Below are 22,047 nucleotides of genomic sequence, written 5' to 3'. Positions count from 1 at the left end.
CCAACTTTCCCGTGAGAGTGAATCCCAGACATCCAGCTGGGGGAACAGCCTCCTCCAGGGGTGGCATGAGAGGGATGATGCTGGGGCCCCACGCGGTCAGGGGTGGCATGAGAGGGATGATGCTGGGGTCCCATGCTCTCAACCGGACCAGGTGTGGTGAGACGAGGTAAAGGTGGTGTGCACCGCCAGCCTCTCACCCCCAACTCCTGTGCTCTAGCTGTCCAGGAAGGAAGGGGACAGACACCGTCCCTTCTGCTCCTAAGCAGAGGGAGAGCTTCACATCACCACTGGGAGTTTTCTTTAAAGGGAGACACAAAAGCAGCTTCAGCAGGAGACACTCCCTCCCTTCCTTGTCCCTCCTGGGAACGGTAATCCCTGGGCCCCTCTCCCAATGCAGCAGGCAAGCAGAGCAACGGAGCACCACATCCAGGCAGCAGGGACCCTACCCCGACATGGCCTCCCCTGGGAAACCATGGCACACCCCTCTGCCCACCTTGCCCTTGCACACGAGGTTTCGGATGTAGGTCCACAGGGTGGTGCCCCGAGCACACAAGTGCTTTTCGGCAGAGGCCAGCCGGCTCCGGCCCGCCTGGCTAGGGTGGAAGTACCGTAGGACGCCCTGTATGGCGGCGGGAGCAGACAGCATCTCTCGCATCCTTGGCCCTGCTGTTCTGAGACCGATGTGGCTAGACAGGACCGTGTTTGGACAGGAGTGTGACAAGCTCCCGGCCTCTACTGCCTTTTGACCCAGCTTGTCAGGAAGCCCCACCCCTGCAGCCTGGCTGGCCAAGGTCAAAGTTTCCGATCACCCCTGGATTCTCCTTTTTTGTGTGTGTTTGGAAAATACAGCCCTATCCCCCACCAGCAGCCTATTGGTTACGGGAACTCCGAGTCAGTTTTCTTTAAAGCCCAGAAAAGCCAAGCTTCCTTCTCAAGTGGCTGGTTTCCTGTGGGTGCCTTTGGAAACACTGAGTAACATGTGTCTGTCTGGCTAGCCTGCCTGCCTCATGGCTGGAAGTGCTCTAGGGATACCCTCCTCCCATGAGCCTCTACCACGCCAGTCAGGGACACCAATCATAGTATGCAGTCTTGCCTGGATTCAGAGCAGACATCCCACGGCCCCCCCGCGCCCCCCTCCCCCCTGGCATAGCCAGCCCCGTGGAGGGTGATCACTGCCATCGTCCACCGCCCACGCCAAGGTCCAGCCCCATCGCCACCTGGCCCCAGAGGCTGTGGCATGAGCTGGCCTCCAGAGTGCAGACCTGGCCCACGGAGCTGCCAGGCGGCTCCTCACCCAGCCCCCAGGACTCGCAGCAGCTCCAGTGGAAAAGACCGGCCCCGGGCTGGCTTGGCTCCAAAGAACAGAGTGTGCCGAGCAGAGCGGAAGCAGCATGAAGAATAACATGATGATGAGGCCCGAGGCTTGGGGCAGTCGGGCCCCAACCGACATTCAAGGCTGGCACGCGCTCTCCTGCGGCTATTTCAAGGACCAGAGAAGTAAACAAGAAGGGACTGGGATTTGGGAAAATAGATGACTGAGCAGAGAGGACCAGGAAATGGTGCTCCAGACGCCCATGGGGGCCCCTAGGGATCTCAAGGTCTAGGCAAGGAATGTGGCTGCTGCTGGGGGATGGGGGACAGGGACTGGGTGGGTGGGTGGGTGGGGCGGTATCTGCTCACCAGTGTTCTCTGGAGGAAGGGCTGGTTTCTAGCTTGTCTCCCCAGGGTTGGGCAAGGTGGGGGGACACTGGTAGGCGGTGGGGCTGGTGGATGGCTGCCCCCGCATGTCTAGGTGGCTCTGCTGAGGACCAGGCACTGCCCTCAGCCCGAGAGGCAGGACTAAAACACCCAAAGGAGGCAATACCCATTCCCTCTGTGTCCACTGTCACCGCCCAGGACAGCCCAAAAGGGCTTCCCACGCATGCACTGTAACCTTACTCCCTCCCTGGAATGGGTCTTCTGAGAGACACCCAGAGAAATCTCTCCAGGAGGGAAATCTGGTTTCCCGTTTCTGCTCTTATTGCTACCATCTGTTCTCCCGAGCTCTAGCGTCCACATCTTTAATTCCTTGCTGCCCTTCTCTGGTCCCCACCAGGCTCCGGCATCACTTAAATGGATAAAGGAACACTGCCTAGGACATCTAAGATGATAACAAGTGTTGAGGAGGCTGTGGAGAAATGGGAGCCCTCAGATACTGCCACTGGGAATATAATATACAGCAGCCACTCTGGAAAAGAAGGGCAGTTCCTCGCAGAGCTAAACTTGGCTGCCCGACACAGCAATTCCACCCCCGGTTTCCACACGGGAAGAATGAAAACATCCGTTCACACCAAGACTTGTGTGCACACATTCACAGCAGCATTAACCGTAATAGCCCTGAGCTGGAAACCCAAGTGTCCATCAACTGGTTGGTGGATAAACAGCATGGTGAATGGATACATAGGATGGACTATAATCTGGCCATAACCAATACTTGTTAGCATGTGGGTGACCCCCACAAACGTGCTCAGTATTAGAAGCCTGTCACAAAGACCACATAATACAGAATGATTCCATTTATGTGAAATACAAAGAATGGGCAAATATGTAGACAAAAAAAGCAGATCAGCCTGGGTCTGCAGGTAAGAACTGTGGGCAATTATAAATGGGAATGATGAAATGGTTTTGGGGGCATGGAAATATTCTAAAATTGGATTGTTGGTGAGAGTTATACAACTCTGTAAATTTACTAAAAATGACTGACTGAATTGTATACTTAAGATGGAGGTACTGTATGTCATGCTAGTTGAAGAAAATAAGATATAGGCTCCCAGAATGGATCACAATAGAGCAAGGAGGGCCCAGGTCACATGGCCACACTTTCTTCACCGGGACAGAGGTATGCTTCTTGAGGGCAAATCTTGGGCAATCTGGACAAGAAGGATTTGCTCACATGTTTTTACATGTTCATAGCTTCTATAGCCTAAAATCTTCCTCGTAAGTTTATTAAACACAATCTTACCCATTTTATGTGTCTGGTACAAGAGACACTTTGGACCTCTCCCAGTTTCAGAGGTGACATGGGTTTCTCCCTTTGCTCATTTATCCACAACAGGGGATGTATCTCATTCATCTCTGAGCAACCCCCAGGCCCCCACAAAGGCACCCAGGAAGGCATCCTCTGCCCAATAGCAGGATGCCGTAGCGTGGTGAGTGTCTGTGTGGATGGACTGTTGTGTGGTCTGGTGATGAAAGACTGAGTCTCTTGGTACCTCTCTAACAGTATCTGCTGTCCCCAACCAGCTAATTGAAAATCACATCTTCCCCAAACCCCATCTCCTGCCTGCCTGACCACAGCTCTTATTTTCACTTTTGTTGATGTCTGCCTCTCGTACGGGCCCCAAGCACAGGGCTTCCGTCTTTTTCATTTGCTGTGGTACCTCCATGTCAAGACACATGTATATGAGATATATGATGTAAACATTTTTTATATACATGGATTACAACACGTGTTGCGCAGACTGAACATTTGGTCCTCTGGCATTGCCGGGAGACAGACACCTGCCCTCTTCTGGGTGAGGGTGCTGAGGCTGCCGAAGGTGGCATCCCCACCACGCCGCAGGGGCTGACTGTCCCTCTGGTGGTGGGGGATTTCATGAAGGACGCAAGTTGCTGAGTCTGGGCGATCACGTCCATCCCTTCACCCTGTGGACATGCTAACTTTAAAAACTGGAAGTTAAAAAAAAAAAAAAATATATATATATATATATACACACACACATATAATTTATATTATAAAATACATAATATTTTATATTTTTTATATTAACCATTATATATTAAACCATTAACCATTATATATTACAACCACTAATGATTATATATTATAAAATATATAATAGATAACAAAATATTATGCACTATAAATATTAAGAGATTAAAAAATATATACACATATATATGTGTGTGTATATATATATATAACATAAAATGAACCATTTTTAAGTTCACAATTCAGTAGCATTAAGCACATCCCCAATGTTGTGTAATCACTACCACCATCTACCGCCAAAACTTCATCATCATCCCAAACACCATCCCCGTGAAGCAGTAACTCCCCCTTTCCACCCCCTCTCAGCCCCTGGGAACCTCTGTTCTATTCTCAGTCCCTAGGAGTTCACTGGTTCCAGGTAGCTCCTGTAAGTCCCAGGAGTCCCAGGTCACTCATCCTTTTCTGTCTGGCTTATTTCACTTAGTACAATCTCCTTGTAGTCCACCCGTGAAGCGTGTATCTTCCTGTTATGGCTGCATTGTATTTCTCCATGTGGATATACCGCGGTTGGTTTACGGACCCACGAGCTGATGGACACTTTCGGTTCCTTCCAGGTTCAGGCTGTCCTGCATGGACAGGAGCTAGTGGCGTCCCCACATTTGCACAGCTGCTGGGGGGGGGGAATGAGGAGAGGAGATGCCTGCGCGCGGGAAGACCTCACAGTAAGGTCCTGGTGAGGGCTGGAGCATGGGTGTCAGGGCACCCTCAGAAGGGGTCACAGCTGGACCTGTCGGTCTATATCCAACCGGGTTTCCACTCACGAGGCAAGCAACTCGGGCCGGCAGAGTTTGGGAACCCACATATAGCCACCCCAAGCACTAGCTTCGAACAAAGCTTCAAACAAAGCAAGGGTCAAACCAGAACCCCGAGGCCCCAATCTCATCCAAGACTCAGAAGAAATGTTAGAAAGAAAAAACAACTCTGATGATCCCCCTGGAATGAGTGGTGAGCCCAGCGAGACACACAAAATACCAGGAGAAATGGGAGAAGGCAAAATTCTCAGGTTTGATATAAGTTAATCACTGAGAAGAAACAGCGTGGAGGGAGTTTAGCAACAGAAAATCGGCCAACGGAGGAGAGAGCAGGGAAAGATGGAAAAAGGACTTCCTAATAACTGCAAGGCTCCAATTTCTCTGGGCTTTGATGCAATCTCATCAGTCCTGTGCTCCTGCTCGGCTCAGAGCATAGGATGTTTGACATTTCCACCTGGGCAAATCCTTCCCCTGAAGCCCCAGATCCAGTAACCCCAACTCAGTGAAGATTTCCCTGTCCTCTGACTCTCCCCAAATAACTGCACCATCCAAGTCACCCAGCCACCGCAGGTCACGGCCTACTCTGGCTCTCAGCACATCTGCAGCTTCCTTCCTTCCTGAGACTCTTCGCTCTGTGAAACATAGGGGCACATGTCTTCTTGTTCTCGGGGTCCCTGGGGCCTGATATGCAGGAGGCCCTTGATCACTAGGGTGGCACAGTGGGCTCTTGGTGTCTGCTGATAGGACGGGGATGGCTTTGCTGGCTCGGACTCAGAGAACACTCTCAGTGGGGCCCTGTGCACCTGTCTGTACGTGACGGCTCAGATTTGCGAGTCTCTGACTCTTTCTTGAATAGCTGGCACCCCCAGGGCTGCGTCCCTGTTCTACACTTCATCCTGCTTTTCTCTCTGGGATGCCCTGATGCTGTAAATAAACCAACTTACCCATCCTGGGCTTGGGAGGGGGAGCCCTCCGTCCTCCTCTTGTGGAAATGCCATTGTTTAGGAGGGGAAGTGGGGATCTGGCCAGTCATCTGAAGAGCAAGGGCTGAAACCTGAGACTCAGACGGGTGGTTCCTGAACCCTCAGCTCATCAGTACCACGTGGAGGAGGAAAGGGAGCCGGATCAAGCCCCAGGAATTTGGGACCTGGCTCCCCAGATGACCCCAACAACTTCTGCCCAGACAGGTGTGTGAGCAGCTTTGCTGGAGACTTGATTTCCATCCCTGGCCCCTCAGACGGGCCTGTCCGGCCTCTGCCCTCCTAGCCAGCTGTGGACTTCTCCCTGGCCCCCTGCAGACACTCCTGGGGTGCTGCACCTTCTCCATCTCACAGAAAGGGCTTTACGGTCAACTTTTCAGTCAATGTACATGGGGGGGGGTGGGTAGCACTTGGGTGGGGGAAGGCCATACTATTCCAAATCCCCTTCCCCAGATCCCCAGCAACAGGGCGGCAGGGCTCTATGTCCCTCCCTTGTGGCATACTTGGAAGGGGCCTGATATTGCTGGGAAAAGCCCCACTCAGTAAACAGTGTCTGTGGGAGTTGGGGGACACAGGGGGCCATCATCGCTCCTCCTCTGACTTCTTGCCTTCTTGCTCCTGGGGATACTGGCTTGTAAACAGGCCCCACCGGGAATGGGGGTCTCCAGGGGCAGGGCCAGTCACTGCCTTCTGTGTGTGAGTCACAAATGGACCTTGTGTCATGCTGGGATTCCTTCCTGGCCAATGTTGGCTGGCCAGGCTTCCCACTCACTCAGCTCTTCCATGGAAGCAGAAATAGAGCCAGAGCCCGCCTTCTTCCACCAACAGTGACGACACCGAGTAATAATAGCAGCAGTGGCCACTGAAGACCCCCACGGCCGGCTCCATGGCAACTGGCTCCAGTTTACACGGGAGGAAATACATTTATGCAGGCAGTGATGACTTGCCCCAGCTCTCAGGAGGTGCACTGGGGCTGAGGGAGTGGACAGAGGGTTTCCCTTGGGCCACACCAGGCAGGCTGCTCTGAGTTGTTTTCCAACTAAACCTCGTTCTTGGGAATGTCCCCAAGAGCTCAATTTTAGCAAAAACCATCCCCTGATATCTTTGATAGCTGATGACCTTCGACAAGTGACCAGATTCCTCGCCCCCCCATCACCTCTGGGTAATGTCTGATTGTTCTGGCCTCCTTTCAGCAAGGAACCCGTTAGGTTGATTTAGCCAGAATCCCCCCTCACCCCTGATGTTTCTCTTCAGTAGCTTCCAACTGACAATCCCCCACACCCTGCTTCTTGGCTATAAATTCCCTCTCTCCTTGTCACATTCAGAGTTGGGCTCCATTTCTCTCTCCTGCTGCAAAACCTCACTGCAGGGTCCCTATACCTGCGTCCTGCTGAATACAGTCAACCTTAATGTTCTAACAAGATCAGGCACAATCTTTTTCTTTTCTTTTCTTTTTTTTAAGCAGAATCCACTCCAGTCCTATGTTGCCTACTCGAAGGAACAGAAAGGGAAAGCGTTCACTGAGGAGCACTCCTCAGAGAGGTCCCAAGCCAGCCCCGACATCCCCACTGCTCTTTTCTTCCCCAGGACAGGGCGGGGAGCTCACCTGGCACCCCTAGTGTGTCCGAGAGCACAGGCTGTGCTCATAAAAGAATATTTTGTTTATATCCAGTCATATCATGGCAAAGGGTTTCCACAGACAGCTCAACACAGTACAAGAAGAGGATGAATATCCTTTCTTTTCTCTTTTCCACAGAGACACCTGATTACCCGGTGACAGGTTCAAGAGGCCCTAGTTCAAATCCTACCACCCCTGGGACTCTAGCATTGGAGGATTTGGATGAATCAAGTGAAAGGCTGGTGGAATCTGGGCCTCCCTTAGTCTTTCAGATGGACTTAAAAAAGGAGCCAGAAAACCAGTCCATCTGCATCCTCAGCTTGCCTTGGGGCTCTCTGCAAGACGGGGGTCAGGGAATGGTGTATAGGAGGGACGCCGGGGTTGGGGGCAGATGCAACTATGGAGAGGGAGAAGGGAGGGCGAGCAAGGGGAACACATTAGTTGCTGAGCAGCAGAGTACAGCCTGAAAACTCAAAGGGCCAGAGCTGGGACCGTTGCCCACTAGGTGCCAAAACACGTCAGTCCGCAAAGATGTCCAGCCCCAGCATGCTCTCAGAACAGCAAAATCTGGAAAATAAGTCTGTGTCCATTAAAAGGAGAAGAGCCCCTTGAAATGGCTGCTTCAATCCATGGGACTCTCTATCGAGCCAAGACGGTGAATAAGACCTATGTGGGAATATGGGGTTGGATCTCAAGGACACTGGGGAGTCAATGCACTGAGCTGCAGAGTGGTGAGGGTCCACACTGAGCATGCGAGCCAGCCCCCAGACATCACCACAACTTCGCAGTCGGTGCATGCCTCCGTCAACATGGGACCCGTGTCCAGCTCATGGGGGTGACTCTGGTTGGGGAAGGGACGTGGTTTGTCAGAGATCCCTGGACAGGACCCCAAAAGTGGAAGAGCTGAAAAGCACCAGCTTGCATTTCTGCTTCTTCCATCCAGAAGCCGTTCGCTACCAAGACCCCTACAACTGGCTCAATGGTTTATCAGGCTGACGGGGAGCAAGGAAGAACCATACCCTTCTCCCTCAGCAACCAAGCCACAACAGGACCCTGGCCCAGGACATCCACCAGCTGGCCCTGGACCAGCCATCGGCCCTCAAAGACCATGCCCACTGACCAAGCATTTCAACCACCTCCATTTCAATCTCAGTCAGCGCTTCCTGACTCTGTTCTTCTTTCCAGCTTATCTCTTAACTCAGGCAAGAGACCCTGCGGGCTAAGGATCCCGTGATGAGAACCACAGCCCTCCCCTCAAGCAGTGAGGACTGCCCTGACTTCAGCAAGACCCCATGTGACTGACCCCAAGACAGTGCTCCACCTGACCTTCACTGCCCACCTGCAGGCACCCACCGACCTTAGTCCCACACTTTCCTTCTTTAAACCTGCAGGTATTTTTAGCACTTTGGAGACAGTCTTTGAGACACTGGCCTGCTGTCTTCCCAGTGGTGGCCTCACTGAAGGAAATCCCTTTCTTGTCTCACTACCTCTTGTCTCTCTGCCTTTGGATTTTATCAACAGTGAGTAGCCCAACCTGGTCTGTTTGGGGGCCCCTGCGCCCCAGTTACACCATCTGAGAGGGGGTCAAGAATCCCGCTTTTCCTGTGCTGGGCAAGGCCACCCCACTGATCCCCAGTGTGCATCCCAAACCTTAGTGGACCTGTTAGACGGTTGCCCCAGGCCGGTCCAGCCCCAGTTCCTTTCTGTGTGGGGGTGAAGCCCTGGGCCGGCTCTCTGGGAAGGTGTGAGCTATGGGGTGGTGTCTGCTGGAAGGTAGGTTGTGGGGGGGGGGGTCACATACAAGGCAGTCAGAGGAGCATTTTTGCTTTTAGACTTGGTCTCAGGTACATGGTAGGAGGGGGTTCCTGGAGGTCCTGAGCCACTGAATTCCCTAATAAGCTTCCAGGGTAGGAAAGCAGGCAGCCGTGAAAACCTAGGGAACCAGAACCTGAGAACCGGGCAAAACAGAGAGGGGGTCTGGAGCTAAGTGAGGACTTGCTCTCCTCTGAAGGACGGAACATGTGTGCTCCCCCCAAGAAGACGAAATTACTTAGGGGTGAGTCACTCTCCTCCTTCATCCATGCTGCTCAGAATTTCAGCACAAAAGCAATGTCCTGCCCTCAGGGAAGGGAGGTGGGGCTTCGTGGAAAGCCTCCTTCTACCACAACACCTGGAATGCCCAGCCCACTCCTGCTGGAGGCTTTACCCGAGGAGAGGGTGGGTGGGTAGGAGAGGAGCTGGAGCAGTCGGTGCCCACCCCCAGGGCAGGGCAGGGAGGAACCTGCTTGGCCGGGTTTGGCAAGAGGCCCATAAGGAACATGGGTACCAGGGCTTCCTGCAGTGGCGTGCAGAACTGCACAGGTGAGGCCCAGGAAACACAAGGCCATGGAGGAACTGAAGCCCAGGCTATGAGAACAAGCCAAACTGAACTTCCTTTGGGGACAAGATGGGGCACGACAGACACTCAAACAGAGAGATGAGCAGGAAAGGACCTGTGACAGTCCCTCTCTAAGTCTGGGAGCACCTGCCCTTGACCCTTGGAGTTGAACCATCTCTGAGTCCCAGGTCAACTGGGAAAAGAATGGCGAGCATCCGGCAGAGGGTGTGGGCTGGCCCAGGGGCAGGTGTGCGAGGGTGCGTTGGACACAGTGGTGGGCAGAGGGACTCTGCAGGAAGCAGAGGAGCGGGAAGGCCTCACCTGGACCTGGCCCTTGCCCATGATCCTGTCTGTGCTCTCGCCGTCCTCCTTGGTGATCTTCGTTTTGTTGTAACACTTTTCATAGCACAGTATCCTCAAGGTCTGGGAGCCTTCCAGCTCAATCTCAAATTCCTGAAGTCCCAAGAAAGAAGGAAAGTCCCTCATTGTGGGGGGAAGGGAAGCTCAGGGGGTTCCTCACTGCCCAGGAAGGATCCGTGCCTCAAGACCCTCTCCACTTTAGTCCTGCAACGAAGACCCTCAGAAGCTACTTCCCTGTGAGTGCCCCACTGTTGCCCAGCCTGGATGCATCTGGAAGCTCTGAATGCCTCGAACATCTAATCCAAACTCCCGAAGCCAGAATATCAAAGGGCGGTCCCCACAGCACCTGGACCAGAAGCTCAGGGGTGGTGGTCACAGATGCAGTTTTCTGTGGACTCTGGGTGATAATGACGTGTCAGTGTAGAATCACCGATTAGTGGGGAAGGCTCTGCACGTTTGGGGACGGGGTTCTATGGCAAATCTCTGTCCTTTCTGCTCTGGACCTAAAGCTGCTCTAAAAAAATCAATGTATTTGAAAGGGAAAAAAAAAAATTGACCCAGAGAGGTGACAGAGGAGAAGAAAGAACGGCTCGTGTAGGCTTTGGAGCTGTTTGCTGCAGGATGTGTGGTGTTAACTTTCTCCTCCATCACCTCAGGATAGCTTCAGTAAATTCTGCGTTTCACACCAGCGCTGTTGCCAGCACAGGGTCATGGTGGGGAGATGGAAAAGAGGGTGACGGAAAAGAAAAAAGGAGAGATTTCTGAGCCCGCATGGGGGTGGGGAGGGCACGTGTGCTGGGAACACGTAACACCCCTGGATGATCCAGATGTACCCCCAGGCTGGCCACCAGGTGACCTGCTGGTCTGGAACCCTCGTGCCTTGGTTCTTTGAGCCTCCGCTGCTGGCTCGCACCTGAACCCTTTGCGCCATGCCCAGAACTCCTTCCTCACTGCCCCTGACAGTCACAGCCCTCTTGCTCCCGGCAAAGCCTTTGGTGGTTACACGTGGCTATGCTGCTCCCTTGCCAGAAAGCCACCACCCTTTCTGCAGGGATGCCCAGAGCTATCATGCCTGGGCAATCCTATGGGCTCCTCATGCCCCCAGACCTGCTAAGGCATCAAGTCTGATGATCAGAGTAGGGGACACCAAGAAAGGAGCGCTGGGGGATTGGCCCCATGGCTCTACGAGCCACACAACCCAAGGTGGACCAGGCAGCCAGGGGGGACTTAGCTGCTTTTTCTGCAGGGGGGTTGCGTGGTGTGTCCCCACCCATTTCTTTAAGCATGAAGCCTTTGAGGGCCACAGCTGCTCCAGAAACTGGGAAATGGCATTCTCACAGATCTGGAGGCTTTGTCAATATAACCACTCTGTAATCATTCCTATACTCCCAAAGGCTCAAGGCAAGAAAGTAAGCGAGTTAACACAACAGCTCTCCAAAGTGAAGGAGAAAAGAGCAGCAAATTCTACAAACCCAACACCCGGGACAGGCAAATCAGGTCCCTACCCCAGCCCTGGCTGGCAGAGTCCCAGGCTTCCAGAAACCAAGAGGGTCCCAGGGCTCATTCCAACTTCCGAGGAAAAACGCTATGGAAACTTACCAAGTAAACACTAAGCAGTAACAAAGGCAGCACAAAAAGCCCTTTAAGCTTCTCCAGGCTGTTTCTTTGTGATGTGTGTATGTGGGGGGTTGGATTCTCAGGAACAGAGATAAAATCTCTTGGACTAGCCCCCCTCCTCCCAGGAGATTCCTGGCATGCTGGTGGAATGTTGGCTGTGGCAGGGCCTTGGGAGGTGGGGCAGAGGAGGGGAGAAGCCATCAGGGAGCCCCAGGCGGGGGAGGGGAGTGGTTCGGACTCTCCACAGGGACAAATCCTGGCCTGCCTGCCAGGGCCAGCGCTCAAAAAGTATCCGGAAGTAGTAGCTCACCTCATTCCAGTTGGGCTCCGTTGTGTCTCTGTAAACGCGCGTCTTGGCTTTATTCACAAAATAACCAAAGGAGTCCACCTCCAGGGTGCAGTACAGATCTGAAGGACAACACAGGGAAGGTGACCACGCTTTTCCACATTACCTGCATTTTCTATGACAGCAGGGATTATTTTTTGTAGAGGTCCAAGGGCAGGCTGCCCCAAGACAGGCCACTGTGACATGGAGATTACTCTGACTTGAAGGTAATTAAGACTCTATGGGCTGAAGAGAAACTTTTGCCCTTTCCTTAACCATACAGAAGAATCTAGATGGGGGGAGGGATTCTCAAAATAATGGTTATGAGCAGAGATAAGTTTTATCTGAGTGACCCATCGGTATGGCAGGGCAAACTTTTTTGTTGTTGTTAAGATTTTATTTATTTGGGGCGCCTGGGATGGAACCCCGCATTGGGCTCTCTGCTCAGCGGGGAGCCTGCTTCTCCCTCTCTCTCTCTGCCTGCCTCTCTGCCTACTTGTGATCTCTCTCTGTCAAATAAATAAATAAAATCTTTAAAAAAAAAAAGATTTTATTTGTGTGAGGGGAAGTGAGCAAGCACACAAGTAGGAAACTTACCAAGTAAAGTTTCTAGGCTGGCAGGCAGACAGGCAGAGGGAGAAGTAGGCTCCTCACTGAGCAGGGAACCTGATACGGAACTCGATCCCAGGACCCTGACAGATGCTTAACCAAATGAGCCACCTGGGCATCCCCAAACATCTGTTCTTATTGCCCTGTCATGTGCATTCCTGTCCTCTGAACTCCCAGACACCTATGCCCTTCTCCTTAGTTCAGAATGACATATATGCCTCATTTTGCCTGACCAAGTCCATGTGGATTTCCAGTTTAAACACTATTAATTTTCTCTTGTTAGTTGGTCTCCTGTCAATCTGATTCTTAGTCCAACTGAAAGGACCCCTGAAGGAGACAGGAATTCTTGTTCCTGGACATTTTCAAAATCAGGAAAAAATGGCCTTCATTTTCTTTTTTTTTTTAAAGATTTTATTTATTTATTTGAGAGAGAGAGAGAGAGGGTGAGTGAGAGGGAGAGAGCTTGAGCAGGGGGAGAAGCAGAGGGAGAGGAGAGGGAGAAGCAAGATGTCCCACTGCAGGGAGTCTGACACAGGCCTCGATCCGGTGACTCCAGAATCAGGACTTGAACTGAAGGCAGAAGCCCAACCAACGGAGCCACCTAGGAGTCCCCTTAATTTTCTTTTTAAAACAACACACCAGCAGCCAGCATGGAGCCAGCACCTCATGCAATGATTCCACCCCACAGTGCAACCCAACCAGCAGCTCTCAGAATGTGTGTTCACTTGGCCCCCTGCCAAACCCTGACTACAGCCTCTATGTGAGCAAAGCCCTGTGGCTGGTGACCTGGGCAGAGGTGAATGGACCATGACCACCAAGACGGGGATGCATACAGAGGGGCGGAGCCGGAGGAAGTGCCTACCACCTGCACAGTTTGAGCTTACCAACCTAACGGGCACACAGTGCAGCAGGCCGGGGCGGGGTGGGGGGAGGGGGCAGCACTGCAAACAGCTCCGTGCTGGGAGAATTGTGGGGCACAGGAGGACTGCAGGTAAGGACCAGTGGCAAGGCCACTGCCAGGGTCTAGAAGAAGGCTGGGGCAAGGGCCAGAGGTAACAATGAAATTTCACTGACAGGGAATGTTATCTTACGGATATGACCAGTAAACCACATGGTGGTTTTTGGCCTTGCCATGGGGTGGACGGTGGCACTTCTCACTGGGGCAGGACACAAGAGGAACAAGTTTAGGGGCCTGAGTGATAGGGTCACTGTGGAGATGCGGAGTTTGGGGTGCGGGACGCTGAGGACCCAGATGGAAAGATAAGAGAGGAGGCCCAGGAGAGCAGAGTGGGGATGGAGAGGAAGGAGCTAGGCATCATATGCGCTGTTGACGGAAAGGTCCCTGGGCACAGGAAGGAGGAAGTATTCATAGTGAAGGCCTATATGGAACCCTCAAAAACACCAGCATTTATGTGAGGGGGGCGTGAGGCCGGTGCGCCCAGGGGAACAATTACATCTGTGTGATGACTTTATGGAGCTATAATCTGCATACCACAGAACCCATCTGTTACAAGTTTGGGGATTTGCAGAAAATTTAAACACTGTGCAAACAGCACTGCCACTGTTTTAGGACACTGCACTCTCCCCAAAAAGGCTCCTTGGGCTCAATGGCAGACAAGTCTCCTCCCACCCTGAGCCCCAGGAAACCCCTGCCAGGCTTTCTGTCTCCAAATGGTGATTTTCTAGAAATTTCTGACAAGCAGAATGATATGACATGTAGTCTTTTGAATTGGGTGTCTTGCTAGGAATAATTCTCTTTCGATTCATCCCCGTGGTTGCCTTTATCAGTACTCTGTACCTTTCTACTGCTGAGTGGCACTCCGTCACGTGGATGAACATGGCATGTTTTATGTGAACATGAGCACATCTCTTTAGAGTAAATACTTAAAAGCAGGGCTGCTGGGTCACACGGCAGGGGTGTGTTTAACTTTTTAAGAAACCGTCAAACTGTCTTCCAGGTTCCAGGCTGAACCCTTTCACATCCCCACCAGTGGAGGGCCTAAGGGTTCCAATTTCTCCACACTCCCACCGACATTTGTCACTGTGCACCTTTTTGATTATCGCCATCCTGGTGGGTATGAAGTGGGATCTCACTGTGGTTTTAATTTCCATCTCCCTACAACCATGGACACCTTTTCACGTGCTAATTAGCTACCTGTATTTTTTTGGTGAAGTGTATTCAAATCTTTCGTTCATTTTTAAAAACTAGGTTGTCTCCTTTGCACTGCGGTTCTGAGAGTTCTTCATACTCTGAACACAAATCCTGTATCATGTGTACACACACGCATGCGCGCGCACGCACACACACACACATGGTTTGTAAATTCTGTCTTCTTGGCTGTGGCTTATCAGTGATTTCTCGTTCAGCTTTGCAGCATCAGTGGGAAAGCACAGCAGCACAGCCCCTGTCCTGCATCCTCCTACAAGGGGCCCCAAGGACTCACAAGGAGGTGGCACGCTGAGGGGGGCAGCCTGTGCTGTCTTAGATTGAAATGCAACCAGCCCCTGCCTGAGCACCTGCAAGGCACTCCCCACCTCGGAGGGGTAGGAGGAAAAGGGGATCCATTTAGCTCTCAGCAGCCAAATCTACTCTGCTGGCTGGGTCAAGGCGCAGCTTTCCACAGCTTGGAACCCAGGCGGTCCGTGCCTCCTGCCGGTAGCCAACTCCAGTGCCTGTAATTATAAGACCCGCCTGCAGGGGGCAGCTCAGTAGCTTGCCATCTGGTCCAGGGACCAGGGACCAGAGACTGTTAACAGTCCACTAGGCGTGCCAACTTGCACAGGACCTCACAGGGTTTAGGGTCCAAGGCATCTGATGATAATCTGAGTCACGACCCTGGTTCCTCACAGCCTCCAGGTCAGTACCCTGCACCCTTCCTCCCCAAACCAACCACTTACTTGAACTCTGCTTAAAGCCAGTCGCGGAGTGGACGATGACATTCAGGAACCCGTACAGCCCGGGAGATTCATCATCTGTGCAAGAGAGCAGAGAGGTCAGCATCCATGCTCCTGAGACAGGGAGGCAGGTGACAGGCTCTGCTTCAAAACCAACCCTCGAGGGGAGCACCATGTGACAGCCATTTGCTTAGCACGGGATGTCATGAGCTAGAAACATATCCACTGTAGCCTCCGTCTCAGGGACCTGAGGATCTGAGTTGGGTTCACAGCAAAGTAGACCTGTGACTAAGGTGAAGAGTAATAAGGTTCCCAGGACAGGAAAGGGGACATGTGCGCAACCCAAGTGCTCGTGAGCAGGAATGAGTAGACATAAGTATGTGGATGAGTGGACGCAAAATGCAGCATGACCAAAAGGGAGGACAGGGGAGCAGGGCCAGACCCAGAGCACAGAGTATCTGAGATGTGTCGTATGACGAGGAACAAAGTCATGGGTCTCCTCAACCACCCAGAAGCTGGGGACAGACCACCCCTAACCTGTCCCATCCACTCCTGGGAGGGGCTGACAAGCCCCTAGCAGCACACGTGTTCCTTTGAGAAACCTATGGTACCAAAGACAGTGCTGACAGCAGAAAGGGACAGCAGCCCTTGGGAGGACAGCCCACCTTCTTTGTTGATGGTCAGTGGAATGCTGTGGACGGTCTGCAGTTTGACACACGAATTGGTCAGCATCTGCAGCTCCACGGACGTCAGCGAGAAGCTTTTGAAACCTGAGAGGGTAGAAACCAGGTGCATCAACCAGCCAGCCTGCATGGTTCCCCAGACCCCGGGGACACCCAGAGGGTGTTCTCTGATGTCCCCACACAAGACCTTCACCATGGTGATGAGCTGTGGTGGCCAGGAGGGGGCGACCTGCTCCCAAGAAAGGAGCTGGTAAATGGCCAAGCAAGGCGTGGCCTTGGCTGAGGCTGGGCTCCGAGGGCAGGAGGAATTAGCATAAGGCTTGGAAACACAAAAGCGGGCCTGTCACCTAAGCACAGCCCCGAGGCAACTGTGAGAGGGCGGCTAGGAGCATCTTTCCACACAGACACCTAGCAGAGCCCTGCCCTGAGCTCTGCCAACAAGGGTCCCTGGATCTCCACCAGGTGAGGAAAGGGGGCTGATTCCTGTTGCAGCGCTGAGCAGGGAACAGACGCTGCCATGCTGCAAATGGTTGGGGTACCCTGGTTATAAAAGTACACCTGGGATACGAGCCCAGGCAGGGCAGCAGGCACTGTGGGGTGGGGGTGATTATGGCTCAGCACAGGCAAGGACAATAAGCCTGGAGGAATGGGAGCTCAGGACAGGGCAGAGGCATGTGGAGCTCCCAGCCCACCTGGGACACGGTGCTAGCCCAGCGCTCTCTGCAGGCACTCTCAAAACGGTGCCACACGCAGCATACCTGGGAACCTCTTAGCAAGGATGGCTCAGGAATCCCGAACCACACAGCTGGGGTGCAGAAGAAGGACCCAAGTGGGGCAGCCCCGGGACTTGTGGCAGGGTCTGCCTTCCCACTCCTTAAGCCTGCCAGACAGGCTCATGGACAGCTCTGAGCTCAGGAGAAGGTGGAAACTGCTAAGAGAAGGAAGCACCCAGGAAAGGGACCATCCCAGAGAAGAGCAAGCACCCTACCCTAAGAGTGATCAAGTGCTGGTCCCTTGGACAAGGACTGGGACCAGCACAGTGTGGCTACCTGGGCGGGTCCAGCCAAGGGCCTCTTTGGCATCAGCACCTGCTGGGGGTGAGGGAGACCAGGGGGCAGGGCAGGCAGGGGCGAGGGGGGCCCACAGAGGACAGGTAGGCATCAGAGTAGGGAGGTTCAGGAAGGAGGTGGGGAGTTTAGGAGAGGCACTGGGGGAGAGGAAGAGTTCACAGGGAAGGTCAGAAAGCAAGTGGGGGTGACATACAGGGGATGTGGGGGAGGTCTAGGAAAGCGGGCATAGAGGGCAGGGCCCTAGCAAGAGCTCCTGTCCAATTTATTTTCTGAATCAGAGCTCACGTAGCATCACTTGGGTAAGAGAGCCACTGCCCAGCCCCTCAGGAAGAAAAGGGTTGAAACCATAGGAGGAGATGAATATCCAGCCCCGAGGTTCCAAGTCTCTCCTTGCAGATGCCACTTACACTTTTTCTGCTGCTCTCGGATGTTCTCCCTCCACTCAGCACGCTCGTAGTCAGAAGAGATCAGGAACGTGTAACTCTGGGGAGCGAGACGGAGAATGCACCCTGCCTACCTTCACCCCCCATCGCCGTCCGCACGTGCTCCAGCAGTGCACCCCTCCAAGGCACATGTACCCGGGTGACAGAGGCTGGCTAGAGCCTGGTGGCTGAGTGTGCTCACAGCTTGGCTTGTGTTTCTGGCACTCTCCACCCTTCCTGCCAGCTGGGCTTTACGCCACAGCTCCCGTGCCCCATGGAGCTCTGCCTCCAGAACCCACCCCCTGCTTGGGCCAGGGCATGGCATGCTGTGACTTAGGGCCACAGAGAAGGTAACCAGGTGGGATCTGCAGAAGTGAGCGCTGGTGCCACCCTGACCACCTGCATCCAACACACAGGCCCTGAGCTGTGACCCAGAGACGAGGCTCTCACAGAGCCCACTAGCTGCCTCCCTAGGCTGCCCGCTGACGGCCATGTGCGATGCCCGGCGAGGGTGAGGCCCGGACTCCAGAGGGCACCAGGAGCCAGACTCAGGACAGAAGGTACCCCTCAGGCCCATGAGGTCCCCAGATGGAATCCCCGTACTGAGGTCCGGGTCTGCACAAACCTGCGAACCCCCTGCCCTAGTCGGACTTCCTGGAGACCCCGCCACCTCCCAGCTATAAGGGATGAGGTCAATCTGGGGGCTTCGGCCCAAAGCACCTGTCCGAGGGACACATGGGCCTGGGTGTGCCGTACTGAACCAGCCTCTCGTGGTGTGGGAGCGCCCTCCAGAGGTAAAGGGCTGCTGTTGTACCTGCCACACAGGAGCCAGGGAACACAGCTGCCACCCAGCTGGGCGGTGGGTCTCGGCCACAGCACAGCGAGGTTCCAGTTACATGGGACCTGGGGGCCAGGAGCATCTGCCGGGGCTAGCAGGGGGAGGCCCCAGCTGGCTGAGTGAGATTGTGGTGGGTGCTCACCTTGCCGTTGCGGTTGTGTACCCTGAAGGCCATGCTAGGGGACATGAGCAGGAGCAGCGACTCCTGCTCTGACAGCTTCTTCTTCAGCCTCTCGATGGCCTTGCTGCCCTTGTTTGCCCTCTGTGGGGAGAGGCCACATGGTCACATTTCCATCCCGGGGGCCCATGCTACCTGCTCCCGCCCATCCCGTCCCCCCTGCTCCCAGAGCCTTCCTCCGCCTACAGGGTTTGTGGAGCTGTAGGCCAAGGGTGGGGGTGTGGAGCCGTAGGCCAGGGGGAGGAGGACCCCTGTCCTGCTGAGCCCACCTCAGCCAGGCATCCCTGAACCAAAGCCCAACCTTCTGGGGACCCACCTTGTCTGTGGCCACCGCAAGGTGCCTGCTCTGGCCAGGGCTAACCTTACATGCGAACCCTCACTCTTCCTCAAGTCTTATAATCTCTCCAGAAACAACCAGAGGCCTGCCTGGGCCAGTCCAGAACACCTACAGGGGCTGATCCCCCTTCCTGGGATCCTCTCTCCATCAGTGCCGCCGGGCACCTCCCCCACCCCACACACTGGATGGCTCCAAGCCTGAAGGCGGGCTCACAGGGATCCCAGCAGGTCTCCAAGGCCGGAAGTGGATCAGACACCAGATACCCGTGTGTGAGGGCTGGCTGCCACTCTAGCTGCAAGGCCTAGCCTTGCTCCTTCCCAACTGGTCTCACCTTCTCTCTCTGGATATCGTTCTTGATCTGGGATATCTTGATCTTCATGGCATCCAGCTCCTCGTCCAGCACCAGCGGGATGCTGGGAGCCGCCTCTGACTCGTCCACCGTCTGGAAGCTGAGATCCGTGAGTGGGATGTACCATTTGCAGTCGTACTGCTGGGTTTTGCTGGGGGAGGAAACAGCACATTAACACATGGACTGCTTCTCCTTTGCTAATGTCATTGCTCTCAAGAACGGGAAAAGCCTAAGTTTGAGGCTCGCATAGTTTATAAGACCTTGAAACCTAGCTTGTAGTCCGTGTGATAGGTTGGCATAAGGCCTCTGGCCAACACTGGGGACCCAGTCCCGGTGACCCCTAGCAATGGGCACTCTGCTTGTGTGACTTAGGCCTGATCCACCTCATCCTGGGTTGAGACAGTGGCGGCTCACAGGCTCCCTGATGTGGGAGCACATCCATGGGGGGCATCCACCAACAGGACAGGACTGCAGACACCCCTAGAGCCGTAGAGTTTGAGGGGCTACAGATCTCCTGGGGGTAATCCCTAGCCGTGACAGAAGGGGAAACTGAGGCTGTCTTCTGAGGTGACTGGTTTAAGTGTACTCAGTATGGTAATGACAGAACGGGGGAAAGAGCCCAGTTCTGGTCTTTCTCAATATAATCTCTTATTTCCTTTACAGCTGGTGCAACCTGGGTGGTCTGATTCCCGGGAGGAGGGGTGTGTTGGGGGGTGGTTTGTAGCCTAGGTCAAGAATAATTTAGAAGCTCTCACCAGGTCTGGGGAGACAAAGTACCGGGATGGTCTAGTGATGCCCCCCCACTCTCCACCCTGCTCCCTCACCTGCCAGCCTGCACCAGACCCTGCAGCTCTCTGACCTGCCACTTTTTCTGGGTCATGACATGACAGACCCCCAAGAGCACCTCATCAGGTAGGTTCCCTTTCCACTGCAGAAGGTAACAGACCAGTCACTGTTCCTGACCTAGACTGTCCCCAAGTTGTTAGTGGTGACCTTTGACCCTGAGCCTGGCATCACGGCCAGCTGGAAACAATGTGACCTACAGAAAGTGGCCTGGACACATAGTTACCAAACTCTTCAGGCTCACCGCCCAAGGGGGAAAAAAAAAGAAAGCTAGGTTTCCTTCACCCATGAGACTAGACCCCCGCCCAGCCCCAAGACCTCTCCACCTGGCAGGACGGGCACCATATGGTCACTTACCCCCCACTCTGTTTCTTGAGCTTGGTACAGAGGAGCAGGTCAGTGAACAGGAACACATGGCGCAGCTTACGGGCCCCCTCCACCAGCTCCACCATGAAGCTGTCCTTCAGCAGCTGCCGGTTCTGTGGAGTGTAGTGGGGGCTTGAGTCAGGGCAGCAGGCCGGGGGGGAGCCCTTCACTGACTTAGTCTCCCACTCTCAGACCCAGTCTCCAGTGCTCCCCCATCTCAGCAAACACACACATACACTTTTCTCTTTGTTCAGCAAAGCTTCTCGGGTGCTTGGGCTGTGGAGGAGGGTGAGTGGACAGGGTACCAGCTGCTGGCCTGAAGGCTGGGGAGGGGGACATTACAGCTATGTCAGTGGTGTGCAGAGAAAAAGGTGGCAGGAAACCCCTGTGAGCAGGGTGGTCCCTGCCTCTGTAGGGCAGCAACTGGAGACCCAGGCCGGGTAAGAGGCTGGCCATGCGAGAGGCCTTCTTACAGAAGGACCATTATAGCACAGGCCCACTGACGGGCAGAAGCCCACATAAGATGCCTGGATACCTGCAGCCTGAGTCTGAGGTGACCTGCCCAGGACGCACTGGACCTAGACTGAGCAAGGGGACAGGAGGCACTAGCCCGCCAGCAAGCCACGTGCCTCTGCACCCAGGTGCTTCATCTGAAAGACAAGAACACTCCCACTGGCTCATACAGCTCTGGGGGTAGCTGAATGGCACACCAAGGTAAGTCGGTAAATCTTCCGAAAAAGAGTGCCCGGTACCTCATGAGGGTCAACACGGTGCTATGCCAAGGACACAAACACAGGATGAGAGGCTGACGTGGCAAGCCTCCCCCTTTCCCATGCACATTCCAGGTATGCTGTGCGAGCACATGGCCTCATCACTGGATGTGATCCCCACGACACCCTGCGAGCAGGTCCTTGTGCCCATCTCACAGATGAGAAACGGGACCCTTGGAGAGGTTTACCACCTGTCCCAGGCAGGGGACTCAGGTGATTGAGCAAGCAGAGATGCTCAGCAGGCTCTGTCCTTGGAATTCAAAAGCCCATGGGAGAGAGACCAGATGCTTAGCGGGAACCCAGCCACCCTGGCTTCTGGGAAGGCCCTCCAGGGAGGGTGACTCCCTACTCCTCACTGCGATGGCCAGGGAAGGGCCTGGAGGATCAGGTACATATACTGGAATGATCCATATCCATATCCATAGCATCTCCCCAGCTGGAGGTATCTCCAAGCTCACCCCTGCCCCTGGTGTGCTTGGCAGGCCCACGCCTGGCTCCCTGCCACTTGCAACCTCAGACTCTTCTTGAGGAGCCTGTGCCTCCCGAACTCTCCCAGACTCTCTGCAAGAGCTGGAGCCAGCAGAGCTGCCCAGAAGCAAGTATAGCCTGGGCTGGGCCCCAGCACTCCCAGGTGCAAAAGCCACACATCACTGTCACATTCAGCTCAGGTCACAATGGCCAGCTGCCCCTGGCTCCAGGGAGCGAATGATTTAAATGGAAGAGCATTAAGTGGAAGCGCTGGAAGACTGCCTGTGTTCCAAGGGCATGACTCATTGTCACTTACCCCCTGCCCGTGTGGCATGGGCAGACAGCCCACCTGGTATTGGCGGCTACAGGAAGCAAGAAA

General features: G+C 54.1%; 1 protein-coding gene across 2 annotated transcripts in view; it reads right to left on the bottom strand.

Annotated features, from left to right (window-relative positions):
• BCR (BCR activator of RhoGEF and GTPase) overlaps positions 1 to 22,047 on the bottom strand; it is a 122,075-nt gene that overhangs the window by 9,493 nt on the left and 90,535 nt on the right. The window contains exons 9-17 of one of the 2 annotated variants that reach the window (XM_046024883.1): positions 20,422 to 20,543; positions 19,204 to 19,372; positions 18,500 to 18,619; positions 17,505 to 17,580; positions 16,010 to 16,114; positions 15,348 to 15,422; positions 11,826 to 11,923; positions 9,860 to 9,991; positions 2,888 to 3,684 (exon numbers count right to left, since the gene is read on the bottom strand). In XM_046024883.1, coding sequence (XP_045880839.1) covers positions 3,427 to 3,684; positions 9,860 to 9,991; positions 11,826 to 11,923; positions 15,348 to 15,422; positions 16,010 to 16,114; positions 17,505 to 17,580; positions 18,500 to 18,619; positions 19,204 to 19,372; positions 20,422 to 20,543 — 1,155 coding nt within the window. In that variant the 3' untranslated portion in view covers positions 2,888 to 3,426. Of the gene's footprint in view, positions 1 to 2,887; positions 3,685 to 9,859; positions 9,992 to 11,825; positions 11,924 to 15,347; positions 15,423 to 16,009; positions 16,115 to 17,504; positions 17,581 to 18,499; positions 18,620 to 19,203; positions 19,373 to 20,421; positions 20,544 to 22,047 lie in introns of those variants that run through there. The other variant, XM_046024882.1, reaches the window with a different exon arrangement.

Source organism: Meles meles, chromosome 12 (assembly GCF_922984935.1).
Source record: "Meles meles chromosome 12, mMelMel3.1 paternal haplotype, whole genome shotgun sequence".
Classification (NCBI taxonomy): Eukaryota; Metazoa; Chordata; class Mammalia; order Carnivora; family Mustelidae; genus Meles; species Meles meles.
This window is presented reverse-complemented; position numbering and strand designations above follow the sequence as displayed.